A 26,574-nucleotide genomic window follows, 5' to 3' on the forward strand; every position below is an offset into this window, starting at 1 on the left:
TGTCGGATTTATTCATGTGTATTTTTTGAATGAAATCAATGAAAATCGGTCCAATTTTAAAATCCATAAATTTTTAAATACCTCTAGATTTTCATAGATTTTTAAAAGTCTTAAACGAATACCTCTGAATTTTTATAGAATTTTAAAAGTCTTGAACGAATACCTCTAGATTTTCATCGACTTTTAAAAGTCTTGAACGAATAAACCCACATTTTAAAAGTCTGCAAAAATCATTAAATTCTTGAACGAATACACCCCCCCTTAATTTGTGAAAAAATTATACACTCCCTGAAATAACTTCATCTTTTTCCTTTTTGGGGCGTCCCCAAATAATTTCCTCTTTCTTTATTTCCATTTTTAGATAACTACCCCACCACTAATAATATTTATTTATTCTTACTTTTCACTTTTCACCACTCTCAATACTAATTAGTATAACACATTTTCACAATTTTCAATAATAATTATAACATTTTTTTTTCTACTATCAATACACTTTACAACTTTTTTTTAAAACTCGTGCCGTCCCAAAGAGAAAGCTATTTCAGGGACGGAGGGAGTAATAATATTTTAATTTTTATATTTATTCACAACTTTCAAAACCAAAATACATTTAAAATTGTGTTAATAGGCAAAAATGCCCACATCATTAAGTTTGATCGTAAAAATGCCCTAAGTTATAAAACAAAGCATTCTATGCCCTAATTATGTAAAGTACCTATTTTACCCTTTGATGTTGATGAATTTGCTTGATTTTTTGTGAGAGTCTTACATATTTGACCGATTTGACAGCCATCAGTCATAAAAGTCAACGATTTGACAACTATCAGTCATAAAAGTCAACGATTTAACAGCTATCAGTCAATAGTACATATGAGCGGTGGGTGGCTAGATCATGTGTCCGTTCGACCGAACACATGATTTGGGTGGCTAGATCATGTGTCCGTCTGGGCGGACACATGATCTAACCACCCACCGGTCATATGTATTCTTAACTGATGACTGTCAAATCGTTGATTTTTATGACTGATGGTTGTCAAATCGGTCAAACGTGTAAGACTTTCACAGAAAATTAAGCAAACTCATCAAATAAAGGTATTTAAAGAATATGACATAAAATGCTTATATTTATAAAAAATGATATTTTTACTAGATAACTTAAAGAATATGACATTTTAAATTTTAACTCTTTAAAATTTGTGCATTACAGCAAATAAAAAAGTAAAAATAAAAAAGTAGGCCACTAAACTTGAAATGCACTCGAGACTCGAGAGGGGCTGAGTTTTCCATCTCAGTTGACTCCTGGAAATTTGGTGATCCTTGCACGCACATTTACAGTTTTCCGACACAAGAAAAGAATCACTGAAGAATGGTGGCCCGCAAATTCGTGGTTGAACACGGCGCCTCCTCCTTCGACGTCGACTACGACACTAACGATGGCTTCGAAGTTCTCTTCAATTCTCTCTCCTCTTTTTTCTCTCATCACCAAATTCGCCTTTCTCAGACGATTCTCCGCTCCTTTCTTGATTGCGTTTCAGGTGCTCAAGTTCCAGCTTTTCTCTCTCACCTCCATCCCTCCTGATCATCAAAAGGTTATTTCTTCTTCTTTTTTTCCTTCTCGTTTTTCCTCAAATTCGCTTTGCCTTTGTTTCTCTCTCTTGATGTAGCAATTGCGTACCTTCTGATCCCAGCATTGGTTTTCTTGAATTACTTATATCATGTTTATGTATTTATTCTACTTGATAACATAACAAATTAGTGTATGCAGTACCCGGCATTTGATCATTTACATTGCAGATACCAACTGAAAAAATGTATTGTACAGTTCTTCCACATGGATTTGGTGCTACTTATAATTCATTTGTAGATTATCACCAAGCTATAGGCTTCATGATTTCGTTCCTAGTTAGTGTAATTCCAAATATTGGGCGCCATTTCATTCCAGGCATTCCATAAAATAAACACAGTACTTGGACATATGCATATTTATGGATATGAGATAGATAAAGGCTGTGCTGAATTTGTTGGTCTGCTTGTGTCTATAGCTATTGGGAGGTGATGGCACAACTGTGGTGTCGGATGATTCTGATCTTGGATTGATTTCTGATAAGTTGCGGTTGATCTCAATTGGTGAGGATGATAACTCAGAGCAAGTGGAAACATCTGTACCTGATCTCATTTCATCTGACGAAGAATTTGCTCGATTGTTGCAGGTTTGCTTGTTGATCTTCTACTGCATCTTTGTGTTTTTTGTTATCTGATTTATAAATTTAAGATCTAGTTATATAATTTTTAGCCTAAAGTGCTGGGTCCTGAAAATGTAGTCGAAGACGGCCTTAACAGGACTTAGAAGCTGTTGTTCAGCACCTATATTTCAGATAGGCAGGAAAGCCAGATTTTTCAGCATTACCCTTCCAATATATTTTTCATTTTAAGCTAGAGCGTTTGCTTGAGAATCTATTTGTTTGGTTAGAGTATTAACAATAAAAAGAGTCTGATCTTACAAGAATTTCCTTTTTTTTGTTCTTTTTTTATGTTTGTTGTTGGATAAGGATTATTTGTTCTTACTTTGTAATTTTAGTACAGTTAAAAGTTGTACTAATTGGAAAGGCATAAAGCATTTCTTTGTGATATTTGCATTTAGTCTATGATGTAGCTTAACTTACAAAGTTGTTATCTTCTTCTTTTCTCCTGGGAAATTATTAAGGATGCCGTGCTTTTTATTTAGGCTGAAGAAGAAGCATTAATGATGCAACAGTTTGTAACAAGTGAAAACAGAGAGCAAGTTGAGCAGAGAATTCGGCCATATATTGATCAAGTCTTGATGGTAATTATTTTTTCATTGTAATTTGGTTCCCCTTGCTGTTAAAAAATTTCTTTCTTATATGGTTTCCGAGTAGAGGATGAATGAGGCATTTTTCTTTAGGGTTAATTATAGATTGTGTCCCCAACTTTCAGCATTTCTAAAAAGCATCCCCAACTCACATTTACACTTTAAAAAACCTAAACTTTGGAAAAAGTTTGATTTATACCTGTGTTATAGAATCCGGCGATGGTATGATGAATCACCTCGCCGGATTCTTAGGTGGATTTTACGTGGATTAATTTTCCAAGCGGGGGAAAAAATTAAAAAGAATCTCAAAATTCTCTCTCTCAAACGCAGGTACCCTTCTTCCTGAATCTGCAAAACGACATCATTTTGATGCTTAGGTGGAAAAAAATCCGCGAATAACCGACCTAAGAATTCGGCGAGGTGACTCCTCGTTCTTTAGTTGGATTCTATAACGTGGGGTATAAATCACTTTTTTTTTAAGTTGAGGGTTTTTTAAATGAACCGTATGTTGGGGATATTTTTTGGAAAATGCTGAAAGTTGTGGACACAAACTATGATTAACCCTTTTCTTTATTACTCTATTGTCCCAAGTGTGGGACTAGGATTTAAAGCACCTACATAAACTGCTTGCTTCTTTTGATTTCAAGATAGTTTATACAAGTGTTATATTTTATGTTTATTGACTATTGTTCTTTTGGAAAGTGGACAATATTGTTATTGGTAGTTTGGACATAATTCTGGTGCAGTATGAAAACCCACAACGACAGGAGGCTGCTCGAAAGACAGTACCCGTGGACAAGCTTGAGGAGAAAGCAGTGGTTGCATTGGCTAGGGTAACAACTACTTTATAACATATACCAAGAGAGGGGGAAGGATTTACTTTTCTTTTTTAAGGTGGGGTTCTGTGTGAGAAGCTATTATGGAAGGGTTGTTTCATAAATTGAAATGGTTTTTTGGTACATACTTTAATATTCGTTTAAGTTTTTAACAAGGGTCGTCAATTAAAGGACAATCCTTACTGGGTTTGTAAGCAAGTAGCTTTATTGTACAGACTAGGTCTGCATTCCTGAATAAATGAATTGAGGTATGATGTTTAAAAAGTTATAGGAATTACCATTCCTACTGTCAACATAGTTATTGTCTTATTGAGGAATTTTCTTTTTTCTTCAGATTGGCTTTAAATATTAGTATTATTGTGTTACTGGCTTGATATGCGGAGTTCTCATATTTAACTACTTTAATTAGGAGGGAAATTTCAAACCAACAAAAGATGAACTTGATCACGCATTCCTGTTGCAGTTGCTCTTCTGGTTTAAGCAGTCATTCAGGTCAACATCCCAATTCTTTATTATTCATGAAAGACTACTTACTAAATCTTGCAAGATAATAATATGGCGTTCTATGGTGCACATTAATTTGCATTTGTATGATATGCTATGATCCCAGTTGTGTATCTTTGGACATAAATATCTTGACATGATGTTTCATCCGTTGCATCATAATTTCCTCATGTTATGGGATAACTTAAGAATTTCTCATGCATATGTTGGTGAAGTTCAGCAGTTTGACTGCTGTCTGGTAAAGGATCCCTATTGAGAAAGGATATATTGACAGTTTTAAGTTTTCGGAAGCTCAATTTTTTGGTTTTTAATGATAAATGTATAACACAATGCTGAAGTATGTGAGGAAAATAAGAATGCTAGATTTCTTTTCGGAAGTTAATATTTGCAACTTAAAGTTCAATTTATTATTGAATTACCGAGACAAGCTTTTAAAATTACATAGGAAAACAAAAAGAGCTGGAAAAGTATAAAATTGATTACTGCCTTCCAATTTGTACCTGATAATTGTTTTTGGTTTGGTGAACATTGTTGTGAGAAAATCCTTGGCTGACCTCTGTGCATCCTCTCATCTTAGTTTGTGACCTCAACCCTCTCAATTTTACTTACAGAAGATAGTCGGCCATGTCCATTTTGTTTAAAAGGAAAGAATCTTTTAGCAAAGGGTGATTATTATAATAGAAACTCCATGTTATGTTAGATACTCCCTTTGTCTCACAAAAGCGTACACATTTTGCCATTTTGGGCCGTCTCACAAAAACATACTCATTTCCATTTTTGTACACTACCCCACCACAATCCCTTTACTTTTAATCCCTACTTTTCATAAAGTGGGACCCCTTTTCCACTCACAATACACTTTTACCTAACATTTTTTAAAACCTATGCCACTTCCAAATGTGTATGTTTTTGTGAGACGGAGGGAGTATTATTTTTTTCCATCTCTGATTCTTGTCTTTCTTCATATGATTTTGTACTTCCAAGAAGATCTATGCTCTACTAACTAATATGCAAAACTTGGATTTTCTTCATTGATGTCTTTAGGTGGGTGAACTCACCACCTTGTGACAGTTGCAATAGTGAGACAATTAATCAGGGCATGGGAATTCCGACTCATTCAGAATCACATTATGGAGCATCTCGAGTAGAACTTTACCGGTATCTCCAAATGTTAACTTAGTTTCTTTTTTATTTTATTTTTTGGGTCTTTTATCAAGTCTCATGTTTTGCCTTGAAAGAGGAGTTCTTGCTGCAAACCAAGCTGCTACATAGCTCTTACTTACTGGCCTTGCTTCATTTTCCTCTTGTTTCTATACTTTAAGTAGTCTGGAGCTTGGTCAATGACAAGGACTCATATATGAAGTTTGTGGATCTGTTGATTCCAGTCAGTGGTAGCATTCAATGTCAAAATAATTTTGTACAAGCATCCTGAAATTTTAAGACATGCACCTGTGATTTGTTATCAAAGAGTAAGTATTTTCTTTTAGTTCTAGTACTGATGTTTGTGGGAAGGATTAATTCTCCAGAATATCTGGGAATGGAATTTGTGCTTCAGATTTTGAGAGATGAGAAAGTCTGATGAATGCCTGAGTGAACAAATCGTTCACTAAAAAAGGTTGAATGGTGAAGCCATTGGAGAAGTGTGAGAAACAAGATTAGTTTTTAATATTTTTGCTCATACCCATTTGTCACCCCCTCCCCCTATTACGCACTTTGACTTGATGTCTAGTCATGATGACTTCATGCTCATTAAATGACTCGATATCAAGTCCCATGACTTTTTCACTGAAATAATGCAAACTCGCTCATTTCATGACTTGAGCTTGAGTCATGGTGACTTGATCGTCTAATTACCTCCTCCATCTTTGATGGTTAGTAAGGATACTAATGTATAATGTTTTAATCAGTAAAAACGATCCTGAGCTTCCACAAGATTTGCCTGGCCACCCAAAATTACATAGACCAGTGGTGAAGGCCATACTTAGAACACTAATTGGGAAAGACCTGACATTACTGCCCTCCAAAGATTACTATAAGTCCAGGAGTTGATCTAGAGATGAAATCTCTCTTAAACCTCATATTTTTCCTGTGAACTTTATAAACTCATCCCTATTGGACATCACTGATCACCATAGGCAGCTCGTGGTTGCTTGTAACTTATAGTTCTCGATCAACATATATATATGTATAAATGATAAGGTCTGCGGCTGATGGATTCATAATCCCCTATGTAATTGTTTGCTTGGCATTTGAAAGACACATGATAACATCATTGGCCCAACATTATCTACTATTATGGAAGGCTATATTTGAACTAGGTCATGGACTCTAGAACAGTTAAGTTTCATAGCAAGATACAGAAAAAGAAAAGGCAGACGGGTGATTTATGCTACATTTTGTATTCTCTTTCTTTTGCGGGATTTTTCCTTTGAAAAGCACCCATGAAATTCCGACAATGATTGTTCAGTATCTTTTTCCAATATCTCTCTTTCTCTCTCTCTCTATATATATATATGTATATATATATATATATATTTATATCTATATAGAGAAAGGATCCAGTGAGACTGGTCAAATGTGGTGAGAAATGAGAATGAATCTGGAACGTGAGATATTATAATCCTATGGCTGATATTTATCTAGGAGGGGCGAAAATTTCACCACATTAACTGAGTACGCTATTCGTATATTACAAACAGTTTATTCGTAGGTTTATATTGGCTTATTCATTATTCTCATTTCTCACGAAATATAATATTCTTTCTAGATCCCAACCCTATATATATGTATATACATGGAAGTAGATAATCTTTGAAACTGAATATCAATATACTTATTTTGGCATCATTTTCGATAACTGCAGTTGCAAATCTTGCTCAAGTATAACCCGATTCCCAAGATACAATGATCCAATGAAGGTATTATATCTCATAAACCTGAGAAGGTTTTGAACCTGGGATTTATTGATAGGTTTTGTTTTCAGCTTCTGGAAACAAGAAAGGGACGCTGTGGGGAGTGGGCTAATTGCTTCACACTATATTGTCGAGCTTTTGGGTATGAATCTCGGTTGGTAAGTTAAACTTCCTTTTCTTTGGAACCCTTGTCCTTTTTGGGTAAGACGTAATCATCGACTTCTAACCAAGGCCACTTCTTTTTCTGTGTAAATGATTTCTGGTTCAATGAAATAGCAGACTTGACGTGACTTACTACTCAGAATTAGTGAATTAAATGATTAAGAATAGGAGTTTCAGTGTATATTACTAGCCATTTTTTTTTACCAAAAGCTGACATTGGGTCTGGTTTGGTGTGTTTTTGACTGGAGATCATCTAAACTTATGATTTGTGTCAGACATAATTTTTTTTCATCTTAAGTAAAAACTAGAAATACTTTTAATTATGTAGAGTATCCAATCTGTGACCAAAATTGCCCAAGAATCTCCTTTTGATCTCTCCTCATGTAACTTGTTTGCAGATTTATGCATAGTCTCTTAAAAGGGTTTCAAGCATAATAAGTAGTACATAGGTCATATTTATTTTCCTGGAATAGCTGCTATAACCCATCTTGCATTGTGGTATTACCATACAATCAGCACAAACAGCTCCAGTATTAAGTTTTTTAATATATTTTGGAATAATGAATATTTTACAACTACCTAGTATTCTAAAATGTAATTAGTTGAAATGTGAGTTCAGGGAAGGTAAAAGAGGGACCTACATGTGTTTGATATTAAAAGCTCCAGAGGACATCTTATTGGAAAGATTACAAGAAGGAACCTTATATTCTTTTGTAAACTAGAAGAAGACATGTTTCCTTAAATAGCCAAAATCATTGAATACTTTTTTATTACTTTATTTATCATTTGCCTTATGGTACTGTTGATATCTGGAGTACTAATACAAAAAATTTGTCGAGGAATCTGTTTGTGTGTATGTTTCGAGTTCATATATTTTTTTCTCGTTCTTACTATGCAATACTTGTATATGGCAACACAACTAGTTTTACACCAATCAATGAAAGAAGTCTGATAAGTTTGGGATTTTTCATATTGAGACCTATTGAACAACTTGATATAATTAAAACTGTTTCGAGATGAAAATCCAGATATCACCATGAATCGGCATGAGATAGCTAAAGCTTTATTCATTACAGATCAACAGGCTGATTTCGGACAATGGACAAAAAGGACTCTAGATAAATCAATAGTTTGTAACTTTATCAAAGCTTAGCGTTCTAGTTACTGGCAGTTAGCATTTTGCAAGAACTTCAGTATTTGGTATTAAACTACAACTGCCAGAAGAGATTGCTTTAATGCCGTTTTGTAATGTTCTCTTTCATTTCTAGATATTGGACTTCACAGATCATGTTTGGACAGAGTGCTTCTCACCTTATTTGGGAAGGTAAAACTTGTCTCTCCCTGCTGCATTAAAAGTATAATCTCTTACAATATAATTCAAGCAATGAGAGATTCTGTTCAATGATCAGATGGATGCATCTGGATCCTTGTGAAGGAATATATGACAATCCATTGCTATATGAGAAGGGGTAAATATCTAAATCTGCTACTGTTTCTTTTGAATTAGATCTTAATAATCTAGGATCTTGAAGCATGCTGTTTAGATCATTTCAATTTTTAATCATCCATGAATATCTTTGTCACAATATTCTTTTGCTCCTGTATTTTCCTTTTAAGGTGGGGAAAGAAGTTGAACTATGTTATTGCTATAGCTAGAGATGGAGTTTATGATGTCACTAAACGTTACACGAAAAAATGGCATGAGGTATTACTATTCATTTCAAATATGGGCATTTTTCTTCCATTTAGACAATATGAAATACATATCTTTATAAGTTTATTTAGAGACTTCATATTGCAGGTTTTGTCCAGACGAGTCATAACAACCGAGCCTGCTCTGGCCAGTATCATATCTGACATCACAAGAGAAAGACGTAGGAACTTAAGCTCTCAGATGCTCATAGAATATCATGAGCGTGACAAGAGGGAAGCAGAAGAAATTGAGAGGAGCTTCTCATTGCAAGATGACACATCAATCTCACTTCCTGGGAGACAAAGTGGGGATAAAGTATGGCGTATAGCAAGATCAGAATTTGGTTCTGATGAACATTGTTCCTTGAGTTCCTCATCTTGTCCAGTTCGCAAATGTGTGGATGAGCACGTCACAAAAATTTATGATGCATTTTTTCCTCTCCTCCATCAATTAGTAGAGGAAGCATCTAATAGTTCTAGAGCAACAGAAGTTCTTGAGATTATTAGAAAGATTTTAATTGGTCTGAAAAACTCACCTTTTAAAACCAGAAGAACTAAGATAGATGCTGTATCTGACTCACTGCTCAGTAGCATGCTTCCCTCATTTGGTCAACTGTTCGATGCCCTGTCACTGAAGTGTGAACCAGGGGTTGAAGGGTTTACTGATATATGTATAGCTTCAGATCCTGTGAAAACGTCCTTGGCACTACCTGTTGTCTTCCATGCACTAGATGATTTGATCCATAATGTAAGTGCTTGTAAAAACTTGAAAAAAGAATCTCTTTCATGGCCACTTCTGAAGTTAAACAGAATATGTTCTGGTTTCGTACTTGCAAGTGGCGAGGAACTTCCTTTTGGAATAGTAAGTAGCAATTTTGAACCTGTATTTTTTAAGTAGAGTTTCTATTGGGTTCTATACCAAAAAACAAATTTCTTTCGGTGCTCTCAAACTCAATTATCATCATTGGCAATATTTCAGGCTACATCTGCATTTGATGGAACACGCTTGTCAAAGTTTGAAGAACCAAATGGTGCTACAGGTATTCAAGTACTTTCTCTTCAATTCAATTCTGATAAATGGCCCGCTCAAAAAAAAAAAAAAAAAAAAAAATCTGATAAATGGAATCTTTGTTGTCCAAGTGTTCAGTGTTGTCTTTGAACTTTCTATGCAGTAAAGATAATTGTTTGTTCATATATCTGCCCCCCGCACCCCCACCCATGTAAAGGGGAAAAAGAAGAATCAATAAGAAAGAGCTGTTTCCTTTAATATATTTTAAAGAAAAAAAAAGAGCTGTTTCCTACTTGAGGTAGAACAGTATTAATAGAAAAAGTTTTCTTCATGCTTTCCTGGCATAATTTACTGTTTTTCTAATACAAAATAAATATGGAATATCTAACCTCTCTGCTTGTGTCATTGATTGGCATATAGAAGTGTGAACACAGTGGATGATTCTTTGCTAATTACTTCACGAGCTTTCTTCAAACCAAGTTACTTGAGGAAACAAGCCAAACTTCCCCATCTATTGTTTAGAATAGATTATGTACTCTCAAATTCAGCTCAGTACATAAATGGAAAAGGCTATCCTTGTTGCAAATAATTAAAAACTGAAAAATAACCATGTGAGTTAAAGGAAGATCAATTTCCATTTTTATCTACTGAAAGTTTATTTATTGATTTCAGCTAAGTTTATCATCTGTGTATGATAAGGGAACTTTCCATAATTCATGAAAAATACGAATGTACTCCTTTATCTGGGATTGGTTATTCATTTTCAAGATGCAGAGTATCCAGGACTCCACAATAAGTTTGGTCAACTAAAAAATATAGAAGACTAATGACTATCAGAATGGGTTTCCTTATCCTAATTTGTCAAATTTAGCTAATAAATCGCAGAGCCTCACTATCTTGAGCATAAGATTGATATAAAAATGTTTACTTAATTTCATCAACCTATACATACATCATGTTACAAAGACTTTGGTCTTCTAGGCTGCTGGATCATTTATAAGGTATTGGAGAACCGGATGCACAAACTGGTTTCATATGAATTGATGTCAGCAAATGATGCTCCAGAGAGAGATCCGATGAACTGGTATGACATCTATGGACTTTGTATTTGTAAACAAGATTGCATGCCTATAATTAGAATGTGTCTTATGTGAGATAAGATTAATGTGATAAATCCCACATAATGGGAATAGTTCTGCTATATGTTGTATGGTTGACTGTACAACTTGAAGTTTACTTCCTTGGAATAAAAAATTATTTTGGTTTTCGTTGGGTACTTTTGTCTTCTAATTTATTACCCTGCCTCTTTGCTCGCACTTCCTTCTATCCTTGTAAAAGAATTTGTTAATTGCTGAAGAATCGCATGCTGTTTGCACATTCTGAAATGCATTGAACATATCTGTATGGATAAAGGAGTGCAGAAATGTTCTCTAATGCTTAAAAATACAATATTCACCGACGTGTATGTACATAATTTTTGGGATATCACATTTTCTCTTCAAGCTTTAGATAGCATTATATCCCCCTAGACTAATGCATAATCGGCTTTTTATTAAAACCATGTCAAAATTCCTCGGGTTGGACGTTAAATTGTTAACCCAATTATACTGAAAGGATCCTTGAAGGAAGTGAGGATGGAGGCTCCAGTTGGCGCATGTTGGACGAGCAAACCTCCCAGAAGTTTGATAAAAGATTCCAGCGAAAAACATATGAAGTTGGATCACAATCATTCTTGGCAAATGCCTTCAGGTAAAATCTTGCTCGGAATCTTGCACCCCAAAATTGATCTTTGTAATTGATTCCTGTAATTCATGGTATTGTAGGTTTAGGTTTCTATCTGTTCGAGATGCAAAATCAACTCCTCGGTTTCAAATAGGTAGTATTGACCTCTACGCAAGGACAAGCACTGTTCCTAGCATATAGAACAGAAATGAAAAATATATGCATGAGCTCTCCACTCTGCTAATAGCTTTATCATGAGAAAATAAACCAAAATTCTCCCATTGTGTTCTAGCTGAGAATGGTGGCTTGTGTAGCTGGCCAATTGTAATCTGTATAACTGTATCCATATAGGAAATATATGGTTGGAACTTGGAAGACCGGAACAGGTATTATGATGTTTCAGATGTGAAACTGTTAACTGATTCTTCATTCTCTTATAGTTTCAACACTGATGTAATTTAACTATATTTGTCGGTATCTTGTTTCTTGAGTTAATTTGAATTCTACTTGCTGAGAGATAATTGAAATTTATTACTGTATCTATTAAATGTGTTTCTTTAAATTTTGGGGTGGGTAGGATATGAGTCGAGTAGAACAGTGGGTGAGACTAGGAAGAAGAAGTTGAAGTTGTTGTGTTGATGGAAATCCGAGAGTCGATACAGACTAAAGAGGGCTGAATTTTATCGATTAGGGATCCCAATGAGTTAGTTTTATACTCGCTTCGTCCTTGAAAAATAGTTTATTTTTATCATTTTGATACATCTATAAGAAATAATCTATTTCTATTTATAGATATTATATCATAATATTACTCATAGAATGTGTTTGGTATTTAAATTGAGATAAAAGTTGATATGTAAAACCTAAATAAATAATACTCATTTCGTTCTACTTTAAGTGACAAAATTTTTGGACACATGAATTAAAGAGAAGGTGTAAAATGTTAAAGGTGGTAGGGGTTTACACTTTTTCAAAGATTAATTTTTGCTATTTATGGAACATGCCACTATAACGGAACAATCCAAAATGAAATACATATTTAGTTGTATACGGTGACTTTTTGGTGTGTTCCAATACTGTGTTGTTTGTTTTCATTGCTTCAGCTTCAATTTAGAGGAAATTTAAAATTGTGTGCAAATTAGAAAAATTAAAAGAATATGTATTTTTATTTGGGTAAATATCACTTTAAACCTTACTATTTTCGCACTATCAATTATATCATGAATTATTGAAAATTATTTTTTAAACCTTAAACTATCAATTTTGTATGAATTGCACCCTTCACCCAATTTTCACCTTTTGAATTTTTAGTTAGTAAGGCATAGAATCACGTCATTTTATATAATGTAGGTCAAAAAAAGAATAATTCTAACTAGATCGTGGCATCCGGCAAGACACGTCAAATTTTTTGAGCCAAAAAAATGGACGAATGGTACAATTGATACAATATTGATAATTCAAGGTTTAAAAAATCATTTTCAATAGTTCAGAATATAATTGATTATGCGAAAGTGATATTTACCCTTTTTATTTAGAAGGTTACTTAATCTAATGTCATTAATTTTATGACCTTTCCTTTATTATCCAAAATTAGTACACCATCCTCGTGCAATGCACGGCTCACGATATATTTATTAATTTTTAAAATTATAAATTATGTAAAAATATTAAAATGTCCTTATTTATGAATTAGATTAATTGGTCACAAAAAAATTATGTTAATTTAAATATTAATATTTAATTTTTAAAATAGTTTATAATTATCAACTTAATGAGTATAATATTAAATTTAGTGAGTATATTATTATTATTATTATTATTATTATTATTATTATTATTATTATTATTATTATTATTATTATTATTATTATTATTATTATTATTATTAAATAGCCCAAAAATAATTAAAAATTGAGAAAAATAAGAATAATATTGGTGTTTCACGAAACCAACACCTAAACTACAAAGCTGAAATCGTAAACTATACCTAGTCGAGATGATCGGAAAGAGCGAAGTAAACGATCGGAGAACTTAATACGAGAGAGAAAATAGCTGTTATATTCAAAAACAAGAGGTAGCGTAGTTACAATGCACGAGTGCGGGGCCTATTTATAGACTACATAGAGGGGCAAAATAGTAAATTCGCCTGCGATGCATGCGCCTTGTGTGATCGAAGGATAGAATAGTAATTTCGTCTTTACGCGGGGGCTCTCCCGCGTTTTCTGGTGACTTCTCTGGCGAGGGTGACTTCTTTGGCGAGGATGACTTCTCTGGCGAGGGTGACTTCTCTGACGAGGATGACTTCTCTGGCGAGGGTGACTTCTCTGGCGAGGATGACTCTTCTGACCAACATGACTCTTCTGGTGAAGACGATTCTTCTGACGAGTGTATTTCTTCTGCCATACTCGTCCCGCTGGTGAGGTCGATTTCTCTGGTTCGTATCCTTTCCCTACTCTGCACATATTACTCCTCATCAAATATAAAAAAAATATAACAATAAAGATGTTTATATAAATAAATAAGTAATTCGTATACATAATTAATTAAATCTATATGATATTTTAAATTATAAATTTAAGAAATATAACTTTTTTTTTTCAAATTTATATTAAATGAATACAAATTTCATGCTCCTTAATTGCATTAAAAACTACTATAATTAAAAATATTTAAAATTTAAAATAATTATAATTAAACAATCATCTGAATTTTTTGAAAGGAAAACAAATGACATCGTACTTATTTTTTCATCAACGAACAAAAATAAAATAGAAAAATAGTATGATGTTCAACATTATAGATAAATGAGAGAAAACAAAAATTAATTTTGACACATTAAATGATCATAACTTATTCATTTCTAATTCATTTTCTTTATAATTTTATATCAAATTTTCTCGTAATCTTTAATTTAATATTCATATTGAATTTTTTTTTTCATAAATCAAAGTTAACAAAAAAAACTTTTTTTAAAAGAAAAAAAAAAGAGAGAAATTTTCGTGTAAAAAATTGAGAAGAAAGAGAAAATTTTGGAGATAAATACTTCCCTTTTATACTCCCTCCGTCCACGAAATGAGTACCCATTTGTGGACGGCACGGGTTTTAAGAAATGTATGGAGTGTAGTGTGAATAGTTTAATGGTCCCACTTTTTGAGTGTATTAATTAAAGAGATGTGTGGGGTACACTTGCCAAAAAGGGAAATGGGTACTCATTTCGTGGACGGACGAAAAAGGAAATATGGGTACTCATTTCGTGGACGGAGGGAGTATTAAATAGATGGCTACAGTCTACCATTGACTAAATTAAAACTAAAATTTGTATATAACTATTATGTTGATCTAGCGATAGAGTGATTAATATTTAAGATCAAATATTTTAGATTTGAGTCCATCATAACTCGATCTTTAAAGTTATATATTTAATTATTAATTTATCAAAAAAAATGTGCATAACTCAGCTTATAGACACAAGTAGTAACCATAATACATGCAAGAATACATACACGTCGTCATCGAAATAAAATTATGAATTCTACTGATCAATTGCCAAAGAAAAGGAAAAGAGAAGTTTTTTAATTTAATTCTCTAAAAAACAAATTGTAACAAACCATCCATCGATCTTAACTTCCTCAGCAATATACAACAGAAAATAAAAAAGAGAAGAAAAAACGGAGTTTTTCACAGTTAGAGCTTGAAAGCAAGTTGAGAGAAATACCATTTGGTGAGAGAGGCCAAGTAGGAAACATATTCATTTTGATGGATTTACAAATCAAGGCAAGAAATTTATCATCCCATTTGTTAAAGGCAAAACTTGTATGGTATACAAACAACAGGTGCTTCATGAGTTGGATGAATTATCGCGAGCAGAGATCGCCTTGCCCCATTCGGTAACATACACCTTCTCTCAGGCTGAGCAGATCTCACTTTGAGTTGTTGTTTCGGCCGTCCTTGATACTCTGCATAAATACAATACTCAGTAAGCACACTACTGAACAAAAAATCAGGGTGGATTATATATGTGCCCCACGTCGTACCAGTCGTTTGAAGGATCTATTCTGTTCAATCTTCTTGGCTTTCTCTGAATCTGGTTTGGCACGATCTAGAGCCTAATCACAAACAAAGTTTTTCAGGTCCAAAGTTAGGAGGTAAGAGGCTAATTGAGATGCAAACTAAAGAAACAAAAGCGACAGGAGTTTTGGCAGCTGCGCCAAAGAACATTTCTATTGAATATTGAAGCAAACAAGAAGCAACGAAAGAAAACAATGTTAGTCCGACGTGGTTAACTACCTTAACAGTGTGAACGTGATGCAAGATGCAACTACACTCAAGTTTTAAAACATGTTTCCTTTGTTCTGGTAAGCATGTGATCTTTGTAAGTTGATGCTAATCCTAGCCCAGGTGGATCAAGTAATCGACCATGAATTCCTGAATTTACGCCCAAATAATTCTTAGTCAAAGAGTTAGTACGTCCCTCCCCCTTCGTGGTTCAATTGGAAAGCTACCAGATAAGGCTCTTTCATGCTAAGCGTCCAGACTCCAGACCTACTAATGCCCGAGCCACATCCCCCCTCGACAAACTCAGCCATCTGGTCCATAGCATTCATAGTGGACTACTTTACCTACACGGGAATAGAGGACTTGATCATAATTGGGCTCTACCTACACAGGAACAAGTTCCGACCCTCAACAAGCAAGCAGGCCACTGAACATTGATCATCTACTGAATTCCTATAAGCCAAAGCATGATTAACATTAATTTTAATCAATGATTAACATTAATTTTAATCACCATAACAATCACAGATAAATCTTGAAACTTACTTAAGCTACAGCATATTAATTTTTTCATTAGTTTCCTTTGAAAACAGATTAATTTGTTAAAATTCAACTTAGTTAAACCCCAGAACTTTACAGTTTTTTCAAGTCTCCAGCTATTAATCCAGCTCAAATAGATGGAAATTTGGTAATGTAGTAGCCAGCGTTAATCAAGAACAACTACTTCTGCTCTTATAAATAATAATTTAATCATACAGTACTACTGCTCAACATTAGAACTCACTCCAACAAAAAGCACTTAAGGTCACAGCAGACAGAGGTTGTCATATCTAAATTGAGGGCATAATTTGGTAGATGGAGACCAAGTACAGGGAACAGAGCCTAAACAGGTCATCTAGGACCATTACATGCCAACACTTTTTCAGGTAGAGATTACAAGGTTAACATCTCCTGTATATTTACACAATGCTGAATACAGTAAATTAATGATGCATGCAACTCCCTCAAGCTAGGACAAATCATGAAGCAAAATAACAGTACTAACCTCTATCAATGTCTCCACCCGACGTCTCATCCTTGTGTGCATGAAACCTTCTGAACACTGCATAAACAGGCAGACATTGCATGGTAAGACCAAATTGCTTCAAAAGTATAAAGCACATTCTACAGGGTCATTCTCTCATGCATATTCTGTGGACAAAATTTTTAAGAACTATCAACAATATCCAATGGTTAGGCCACTGGCAACCCTCATAAGTAGTTCTTCGGTCTATCATGTCCTCCTAGCTATTTGTTTTTCTTAATCTCAAGCAAAATTTCTTTTTGGCAAATTACATTCAGAAAAGTGGCTAAAGACTTACCTTCATGCTCCATAGAACTTAAAATAAATACAATTTAGGTTAGTTTCCATCGTCTATAACACATTTCATTCATAAATTAAATACTAAGTATGCAATATTAATGGAAAATGTGGATGTTTATAACTGTCAAATTAATATTGAAATCATGTCCAACCCCATACCAAACAATTAGGACGAACACAAGTGATATCTTTCAGTATCAATCCATGAAAATTTCAGTTGGTATTGGATTCAATACAGAGGTTGATATGGAGCCTATGGTGAAGTTACTGCATCGTTAACCACTTTTACCCCCATGATATTTTTTTAGTTACATGGAGCTTCTTTTACAGCCATGGGCTTCAAATTAGACCACTAAAAGACACATATCCTAATTATTAATATCATCAATACTTACGAGCATTATTATTCACTAGGACTGAAGATCACAATATGCAAGAATAAAACTAAATCATAAGCCCTTATGGACGTGTTCTATGATGATTGTCTCTGAAATAAGAAGATGAAAACTAAGTGCCCTAGAGGAGCATTCTGCTAAAGATGCAGAAAATTTGGGAATAGGAAATTGGTAACCTTTTGGGCGGAGACATGTGCATTTCCCACTATCTATATCTAGGCTTCAAAGGGAATTCTAGGTCATATGTTTGGCTGCACCAAATTTACACGAAAATATTGAAATTACAAAGGGAAGGTTTCAGATTGAATTATGATTATTTTTTAACTTATCAAGGAGACTATCATTCTCCTGGACTAGAGTCTAAAGGAGAACATCATGACTTGACAACAAAGCTGCAGGAGTCAAGTGGAGAATCAACAGTATTAAGAAGAGAATGAGGTAGTGATGAAAATCTGGTTAGCCATGCAGAAAGAAGGCTAAAGATTATGATGACACACCTCAAAATACTCAGTAATCCAAGGAATGGAGATAGGCAGTACGTGACAACACCAATTTGTAACAGGCTAACAGCAGAACAAAAATCTTATTGAAGAGTTTTGGAGATCATATTATTATCATTATTATTAACTCTAGTATATTGCTATCGGGCAAAAGACAGGACACCCAATGAGAAAAAGATGTAAACAGGCAGAATATCCAACAATTCAAGAAACATGCTTCAGATAACTATTTTCTCACCCATTGTCCTTTGATGTTTTGCACTAATAAGATAATAACTTTCTCTTTGACATCAACTTCTGATATCAGGGAACAGTTGGTTCAAATTTCTATAAATAAATATTTCAAAAAAGACGGGAGAAAAAGAAAACTTCTTTCTGAAGTAGCTGTGTGTGTGAGTTACCACAATAGTTCATTTAACCACCTAGCTAATATGCCCGTCGAGGTTTCAAAACCCATCCACTCAATTTTTTATTCGATTTTATTGGAGTTCCTGTGTAAGATTTTCTTATTGGGCCCTCCCCTTTTAGCAGAAAATATAGTCTCCTCTAGCATGGATAGTCATAAGCAACTAAGCGACCTCATAATTAGTAATTACTTAGAACTGGTGGGATGCTTAGATTCTCACCTTGACATGATAGCTGACATAAGCATGAAATGTTGATAAACTCCAAACAGTTCTATCCAGCTTTCTGCCTTCCACATGGCGAGGAAAAATAACTGTTCATCAGGTAGATGTATGAGCTCCCCATTAACAGATAATTAGAATAAATATCAACTCATAACTCTGAAATTACCAAAGCTGACAAATCCGGCATTTGCTGCTAATGCCTCATCTGGAGAACCTTCCAACTCCTTAGGGGGAGAAGAGGACCACAGACAAGGAGGGGCATTGTTAAGTCCAGCAGTTCTCCTTGCTTCCACAAATTCCTGAATGTTTGTTAAATTATAGGAGAGCAGCAAGAACTTAATTGCTAATGTAGCTAGCATGGGAGCCTTCTTGAGGGGATATTGTCCAATCAAGCAACAAAGCGTTTAAAACACACACCCAAACATAATATAGAAAAGGTACATCAAGAAACACTTTCCTATCCAAAATGAAAATGAAAAATCGATATTGTGGTAACACAAACATAAAAAATGAAAACTCCATAGCAGTCCAAATAAAAGCAGAAGATTTCCGTACTTTTGTGCCCTTGACATATAGCAGTGTACTAGAATATTAGTTAGGCACAAACCTCTATTTAAAAATGCAACAACTTTTCAACCAATGATCAACTTAAAAAGCAAAGAAAAACAAAGGTTCTAGATTGACATCAAGAGTTTGTATGGAGCCAGTTCTGTTCGAATCATTAATCATTGCAAGGCCAGCGGAAAAGGTGCACGTTGACAGTAAGAAGAAAGCAAAAAAGGCGAAAGTAGGAAAAATGCATGGAAGAATATATTCCCAGTAATTCAAACCATGTACCTGAAGGAAAGAAGTCGCAAGAACAGTATCTATGGAATCCTTGAATCGCATTGGGAAAATCACAGTCACCTTATCTGCCTGCAAAAGATTCACATGCTACTCAGGTCTTTTCTACCATATATATCATTACATTTAAGCACCTAAATATCATACAAGTTGAAACAGCTCTTAAGATAGCTCCAATAATGGTTTTAAATTGCATATTTTGGTAATCAATGTATTTGTAACTGAAACATGTGCAGATAAACAAGTGTATCAAATTGAGGTCAAACCGAAAATTGCAGAAGTATCCATGACAATGAGCTAAAACTGACAATCATCAAATATGCTCTTCAACTGAGCAAAACAATGGAATCAAAAAAGTTTCAGAAAATTGACCTGAGGGAAAACAAAAAATGATTCATTTGGCCGATGCACAAGTGAAATAATCTTGTTTAAGTCAGACTTTACACCCCTGGAGACTAGTTGCTTAAATACTGCTCTCAGTGGTGCACCCTGTACTAGTTCTCTTATAGAAGCGATCTTTATCAGGAATGCTTGCTTATGCTCTGCAGAAAATTTAGCACACACATCAAATAAAAAAACCCAGTGTACAAATTTAAAAGTGCAGTACACTAGCAATTATGAATATGTGATCACCAATATTAATCAAAATTCAAGGTCTACCCTTAGATATCAATATTCAAGAAAGGTATAGAATGGTTATGATGCACAGTAACTGAAACAAAATAACAGCTCTTGTGTGCGTGTGTTGGCCAAGAGGTAAGGGGTTAATGACTAAGGCCAAAGGTCTTGGGTTCGAGTCTCCTGTGGCGCGGCCTTTTAATTTCTTTATTTAATATTGTAAATTTATCAAAAAAAAAAAATAATAACAGCTCTTTAGATAATTAGCGCACATCTAGTGACCCTTCGGCCAGAACATGAAATAAGGAGTTGGTCAAAATAGGGAAAACATGAAAATTTCAAAAAGTATATAATCATTCATTCCAGTCCAACTCTAACAGTAGAGGGCCCAACTCTAGATGAGAAATTAACATTTGCATTTGGAAATTATTTTTCTTAAATTGCATCTACACTTGCAAAGAGGTTCTAGGAGTTCACCAATCTTTATGTATGTCTCAAGCTCTGCTGTCTCATCATTGTAGCTTAATAACTAATACGAGTTCCATTTAAAATGAACGATTCAAAATTGCCCAACTAGACCTGCACTTTTATGGCTTAGCTTCAGAGGTAAGGCCTGATAGTATAACGAAGCAATAGAAAGATTCAAGTAAAAACCTGAAATAAGTACAATATTGTCTATTTGGTTTTAATAGATTATCAAAAAAACATTTATATGTACGAAAGCAATCCCACACGGGACTCCTTTCCAACTTTGTGTGAGCTAGTCGAGCAAAGTTTTCAGCTACTACCAAATCTTAGGAAACATATGATCTTAATACCTAAAGATAAAGGACCACATCTATAGGAAGTGCTTAAACTATAGTATATGACATGTTAAAAAGTTAAGAGATGGAATACCCAAAACAAACAAAATGGAAACAACTCCAAAGAGAGCAAACAACAGGTTCCAAATGAATAAGGTTCGCTATATGGAAGCATAATGAATGATCTCTAAAAAGGAAACTCACTAGACCTTCATCTGGAGGAAGCTTGGACAGGTTCAATTTCACTGTAAGATTATAACCATCCCTTGGGGGATCAAGAACTTGTAGAACCACACCATATGCTGCCTTTATAGCTTCTATAGCTCCTTGAGGAAGTCCTCCAAAAAATACAGTTTCAGGAGGTGGTGCGGGTAAAGATAGTGATAGTAGGAGGAGATTTGGATTTTTCACAGTTGCCTGCAAGGAAAAAATAAGAAAAGGAAATCAATATGGAAAAACTACAGGTCTATAATGCATTATATAAAGAGATGAAATATAGCCATCCAAACAAGATATATAATTATCAAATGAATCTAGAAACATAAAGGTGATAGAAGCAGGTTTTACCAGTAGATTTTGTAGATGAAGACAATAATTTTTTAAAAAAACATCTAAACATATATGCATCACCTGAATATGGTAGCGGACATCATCAAACTCAACCCACTGGCAGTCTAGTTCAACTCCTTTATCAAGACTGAAAACAATATAACAAGAGCGGAGAAATAAATAAGTATCTTGATAGTGCAGTGGTGTTACATTTGTACAATATTCCAGAACAACATTTTTAGTAACAAAGTTAAAGATTTGACCCCATGCAACACAACAGAATGGCATTCGCACGTTAATATCACCAACAATCAAAGTAGTGAAGAAGTGTAAATAAGATATCAGAATGACTTAATAAGGCGCAATATCTATAAGTGCTAGTTTAGTTCCGAAGGAATACCCGGTATGAATTAACCAGAGTAACTGGATCCGTATTGCGTAATTGTCCATGGTTTAATATACATGTAATCCGGAATGGATAACTTCTAAAACACCTAAGGTTTTATCAGAAATTACTATGACATCACCTGGGCACCGCTAAAATATCTCATCATAGAAGTAGATAGCATTCTATTCCTCCAAGTAAAATGAAAACTAAGGGTAACTAATAAACCAGTCCACAACTGAATAGGTGTGACCAACGATGGAACTCAAAAATGGTACAGATGAAGGGGCAAAAAAATAGAATCAATCTGAACCATGATGGGGAAAAATATTAAAACATACTTCTGAACCCGAGTAGATAAGACTTGCAGGAGATATCTGCAGGGCGACTGCAACAGGATCATCGATTTGTAACAGCTAATCCCAATCCTTTGTGAGGTGAGACAGTTTGAAAACACACACGGATCTCAATTATTCAAAGGTTTTATGCTGAAATGAAAAATGATCAAATACAATTATGTTAAGAAAAGGTCAGGAAATAATCGTGACATGAGAGACTAGCTTAATACACGCAATCCCACAAGAAATCAAACAAATGTGTGAGCTGAATTTCATCTCCACAAGAACATGTTGAATTGGATTAAACGCGGAGAAAGAAGTAAAAACGTGTACCTCCATCGAATGGGCATTCGGGTGTGTCTCGCTTACAACCTCCTCTCCTCCTCCTCGGGGGGGCAGAGGTGGAAGTGTTGATGATAGCTCCCACAAAAGTTTACAACTAAAATTCTGAAAAACAATTCTGCACAACCAAATAACCTAAAATTGTTAATTTAGAACTAATGTATTCTGAAATGTTAGAATTTCATCTAGTAAATTATGGTTTTAACGTTTTATATTCACGTCATTTTTATACATAATTTATTTTTGTGTTTATGGTGCGAAAATTGACAAAGAAGGAAGTGAATAAAAAAAGTTTCACTAATTTAAAATTGAGAGTTATTCTTAAATAATAGCTTGAATTTTGATATAATGGTGATTTTTTAGTTTAAATTTATAATTATTTATAGCCCAAATCAAATTTCCAGCCACTCATCAGATCATAAATACAAATATATCGAATTCAAATAGCTAAAATTAAGTCAGACGATCAAAATTTAGCTAGTCAGGTGTTTAGATGTGTAAAACTCAATCAGAGATAAGTACAAATTATTTTTATAATAATCATATACGAGCTAAAAAGTTAACATGATATTAAAGTTTGGGATATTTTTTAAGAATAACATTAAAAATTAATACTATCTTCCTCCACGAAATTTGTAGTGTGATTTGAACGTGTTTTAATAAATAGTATAGAGATGTGTAAAATAATTATTTTTTGTAAATATTGTGTGGGAACCAAATTTAAAATATAAAAAGGAGTATCTAAAAAATTGAAAGACTATCATTTTTGTGGAAGGACGAAAATAATACTCCCTCTGTTCCAGTTATCTTAAAACCTTTTTTTAGGAAACTTGCTCCACTTTAATTATTTTTACACTCACATAAAAGGTGGGACCCTTATTCCACTCACAACACACTCATCCATTTTATTAAAATCCGTGTCACTCTCAAATGGATATTAAAAGTTGGAACGGATGGAGTACTATATAAAATGAAGAATTATTGCAAATGAAGGTGATTTAATAAAGGGGAAATAGCACCAAAATCCTTGTGGTTTCGCGAAATTCGCATATTTCCCTTGACCTTCAATAGGTAGTGATTAAATCCTTAACCTTTGCTCTGATGCTTAATTTTTCCTTAATGACATTTTCCGGCAACTAATTGCATTGACATGTCACCTATGTGGCAAGGCTTGTGCCGAGTCATTAAATTAGCACCAAAATGTCGTCGTTTTCTCCACGAATTAAATAACCCCATTGTAATTAGATTGTAAAAGATAAAACTTTGAAAGGTAAAAAACACCAACAGCCGCTTCATACCCATTCTCTGCCATCGTTGTCTGGGGAAGAAGAAAGGTGCCTTCTCACCGTTTTGAAGTGTTCCAACTGTCTTCATCGTCACCAGCGATGTCTAATCCGTAAGTGCTTACTGAAAGATGGTATTTTTTATTTGATTTTTTGTTGTAGTTGATAGTAACTAATGTATTGCATGTAAGTGTAGTTAGAGTTATCTTTTGTAATGCATGTTGTCGATGTTTTGTTGTTGATTTATGGTTTATTGTTTTGCTTGTTACAGTGATGTATTTTCTTTGTTTGTGCGTCATAGGGGTCGGTTTGAACCAGTTAATGGGGTTGATATTTATGTTAGTGGTGTGGTTGATTGGAGGTCTCATCTTGATCCTGATTTATTTGGCTATTTTTATTTAACTGAAATCATAGAACAACTAGACTACACAAAATGGGCAGATATTTGGTGGAGACTAGAGGGAACTAATACCTATAAGACTATAAATTCAGATAGGCAGGTAATGGAACTTTTGGGTACTTTAGAACCTAAGAAAAGAGTATTAACTGTCTATATTGAGGGTGGGGAGATGGCAGATGATGGGGATGATATTGATTTAGGTAATGATAGGGACTTGGAGGTGGAAGTTCAGGGTGTATAGGGTAGAAATGATGAGGCAAAAGTGGAGGGAAGAGATGGGCAAGGGAGTTTAGAGAAAATGGATGATCAGGGAGAAGAAGAGGGAAGAGATGGGCATGGGAGTTTAGAGGGAAGGGATGATCAGAGAGATGAAGATGTGAGTGAAGAGGATAGTGACTACACCCCTTCTATAGAGGGTTCTGATGATGATGATGTGTTTGATGGTTTATTAGATGATAAGTTAGTTTTAGATGATGAAGAATATGTCCAGTCTAGAAAAAGGTTAGCAAATAGGCCCAATATTTTTGAGTTGATTGATGATGAGGTAAGAACAGAACACGACTAGAAATGTTATGCATGTAGGGCAAGCCTGGAAGGCCAAGGACTAGAAATGTTGCTAATGAGGGGAGTGTTACAAACACTTAAACAAGAACACAACCAAGGGAGGAGAGTTATAATAAGAGCATAGAGAAGTTCTCAAACAAGAGGAAGATGGAGGAGAAGGGGAAGAGGAAGAGGAAGAGGTCGTGGCAAGGGGGGCAATACTAAGGCTGGGATAGTGGCGAGGGAGAGGAATGTGGCAAAACAAGGTGTAGGTTGCTATGTTGCAGGCTCTGGAAATATCTATTACAGGGTGAGATGCTTTAAATTCTCCAATTAAACTCTATAATGATACTCAATGATAATGTTAACTCTCTGTTGATTCCTCAATAAATCAGTCACCACAACAAAGTGGACTGACTCATGTCAAGAGGGCTGGAGGTTCAACAAGCAAAGGCAATTCATCTACTACACAAATTCCTCAAACTCAAGAGAGCACAGCTGGACCAAATAATATGGAAAGCTAGAAGGCTGGAATCTGTGGGTTTTTGTTGAAGGCTTGAAAATTTTGTGTTTGGCAATGTTTTCTTTTTTGTAAAAACTATCTCAGTTAGTTTACTTTATGCTAGAACACTTTTGGAATGATTTTATCCTTAGTTGACAGTTTGTTTGTAAAGACAGTTTCTGTTGAATGAAGTTGATTTCGCATAATTTGGAATCATTTGTATCACTTCTTGTATTCATAATTTTAATTTCAGTTGAATGGAGTTCAATTTCATAATTAGATATCAAGCCAGGAAAGATTTCAACAAAAGTGCAAATTTGCATTTCATTCCAATGCTAATAAGGATCCATGGTGACACAATTCACCTTCATTTGAGTGCAATGAAAACAACAAAGAAAACTATAAACGCAACAATCAATCTATACATGTGCTTCATCTTCAATGCCATTTGATTGAGCTCTGCTTGAAGTTCTTTCATCATGGCCTTCGACTCAGATTCATCCTCTCCACCATACTACTCAGTTTCTAGTAATTCATTCCTCATTCGAAGCTTCAAGGTATTGAAGGCTTTCTTATTGTATGGAGACAGCTCAGGATCAATCCAAGTCCACAATCCACAATCATTCGACTACATGAACATTCCAAGACAATCATTCCACTATTTCCAAAAGAGTAAAACAATAATTCTCAAAATCGAAAACTTACCGAAGGACGAGGATATGTATAAAATCGCCGCTCCGGTGTGTGATACATACATTGAAGCTGGGAGTCCATGGCCACATTTTACTCGACCCTCATGGCTGAAGCTCCGGCGGGATGATGAAGACGAAGACATGGATTGGGTATTTTTGGTCTCAAGAACCCTAATTTCAAAATGAATTTAAGTTTGCCCTAACTTTTTGAATTGGATTTCATTAAATCCCCTAATTAGATATAAAACTACGTCGTTTTACGTGATCACTTAAACTATGTCGTTTGCTTTGCCGAAAATTTAATCCTACGTGGATTTCTGACAGCCATATCATCATAATTTAAGGGCCGATCAAATTTAAGAGAAAAACGAGAATCGGAGCAAAGGTTAAGGATTTAATCACTACCTTTTGAAGGTCAAGGGAAATATGTGAATTTCGCGAAAC

At 34.5% G+C, this 26,574-nt stretch overlaps 2 protein-coding genes across 3 annotated transcripts; one reads left to right on the plus strand and one right to left on the minus strand.

Annotated features, from left to right (window-relative positions):
- The first annotated feature begins 1,247 nt into the window (after nt 1-1,247).
- LOC131014368 (peptide-N(4)-(N-acetyl-beta-glucosaminyl)asparagine amidase) lies at nt 1,248-12,171 on the plus strand. The gene is made up of 17 exons (XM_057942326.1): nt 1,248-1,447; nt 1,539-1,592; nt 2,046-2,213; nt 2,729-2,827; nt 3,580-3,666; nt 4,079-4,161; nt 5,218-5,331; nt 7,037-7,091; nt 7,157-7,243; nt 8,516-8,571; nt 8,657-8,716; nt 8,865-8,952; nt 9,049-9,801; nt 9,919-9,979; nt 10,930-11,032; nt 11,563-11,697; nt 11,772-12,171. The coding sequence occupies exons 1-17, from the start codon at nt 1,370-1,372 to the stop codon at nt 11,869-11,871; spliced, it is 2,181 nt and encodes a 726-aa protein (XP_057798309.1). The 5' UTR covers nt 1,248-1,369; the 3' UTR covers nt 11,872-12,171.
- A 3,050-nt stretch (nt 12,172-15,221) lies between these two features.
- On the minus strand, nt 15,222-22,902 carry LOC131014369 (actin-related protein 2/3 complex subunit 2A). Of its 2 annotated transcripts, none has more exons than XM_057942328.1 (10): nt 22,702-22,902; nt 21,727-21,793; nt 21,306-21,513; nt 20,048-20,217; nt 19,670-19,747; nt 18,999-19,131; nt 18,830-18,921; nt 16,991-17,047; nt 15,705-15,776; nt 15,222-15,626 (listed from the first exon to the last, which is right to left on the minus strand). In XM_057942328.1, exons 1-10 carry the CDS (start codon nt 22,716-22,718, stop codon nt 15,591-15,593), a joined length of 930 nt encoding a protein of 309 aa, XP_057798311.1. In that variant the 5' UTR covers nt 22,719-22,902; the 3' UTR covers nt 15,222-15,590. The 2 variants fall into 2 exon arrangements, with proteins under 2 accessions (XP_057798311.1, XP_057798310.1); XM_057942327.1 differs by lacking the exon at nt 22,702-22,902 and adding an exon at nt 22,372-22,518.
- Between the last annotated feature and the right edge of the window lie 3,672 nt (nt 22,903-26,574).

The sequence above is a fragment of the Salvia miltiorrhiza genome, chromosome 3, assembly GCF_028751815.1.
Source record: "Salvia miltiorrhiza cultivar Shanhuang (shh) chromosome 3, IMPLAD_Smil_shh, whole genome shotgun sequence".
NCBI classification, from domain to species: Eukaryota; Viridiplantae; Streptophyta; class Magnoliopsida; order Lamiales; family Lamiaceae; genus Salvia; species Salvia miltiorrhiza.

Coding starts and splice junctions, on each gene's coding strand:
- LOC131014369 (XM_057942327.1), bottom strand. CDS start 22,433: ATGATCCTGTTGCAGTCGCCCTGCAGATATCTCCTGCAAGTCTTATCT. Junction 19,132..19,669: donor TTGCGACTTCTTTCCTTCAG/GTACATGGTTTG, acceptor ACAAACATTCAG/GAATTTGTGGAAGCAAGGAG. Junction 18,922..18,998: donor TGCCGGATTTGTCAGCTTTG/GTAATTTCAGAG, acceptor CCTGATGAACAG/TTATTTTTCCTCGCCATGTG.
- LOC131014368 (XM_057942326.1), top strand. CDS start 1,370: ATGGTGGCCCGCAAATTCGTGGTTGAACACGGCGCCTCCTCCTTCGAC. Junction 9,980..10,929: donor AGAACCAAATGGTGCTACAG/GTATTCAAGTAC, acceptor TTGGTCTTCTAG/GCTGCTGGATCATTTATAAG. Junction 11,698..11,771: donor TTCTTGGCAAATGCCTTCAG/GTAAAATCTTGC, acceptor ATGGTATTGTAG/GTTTAGGTTTCTATCTGTTC.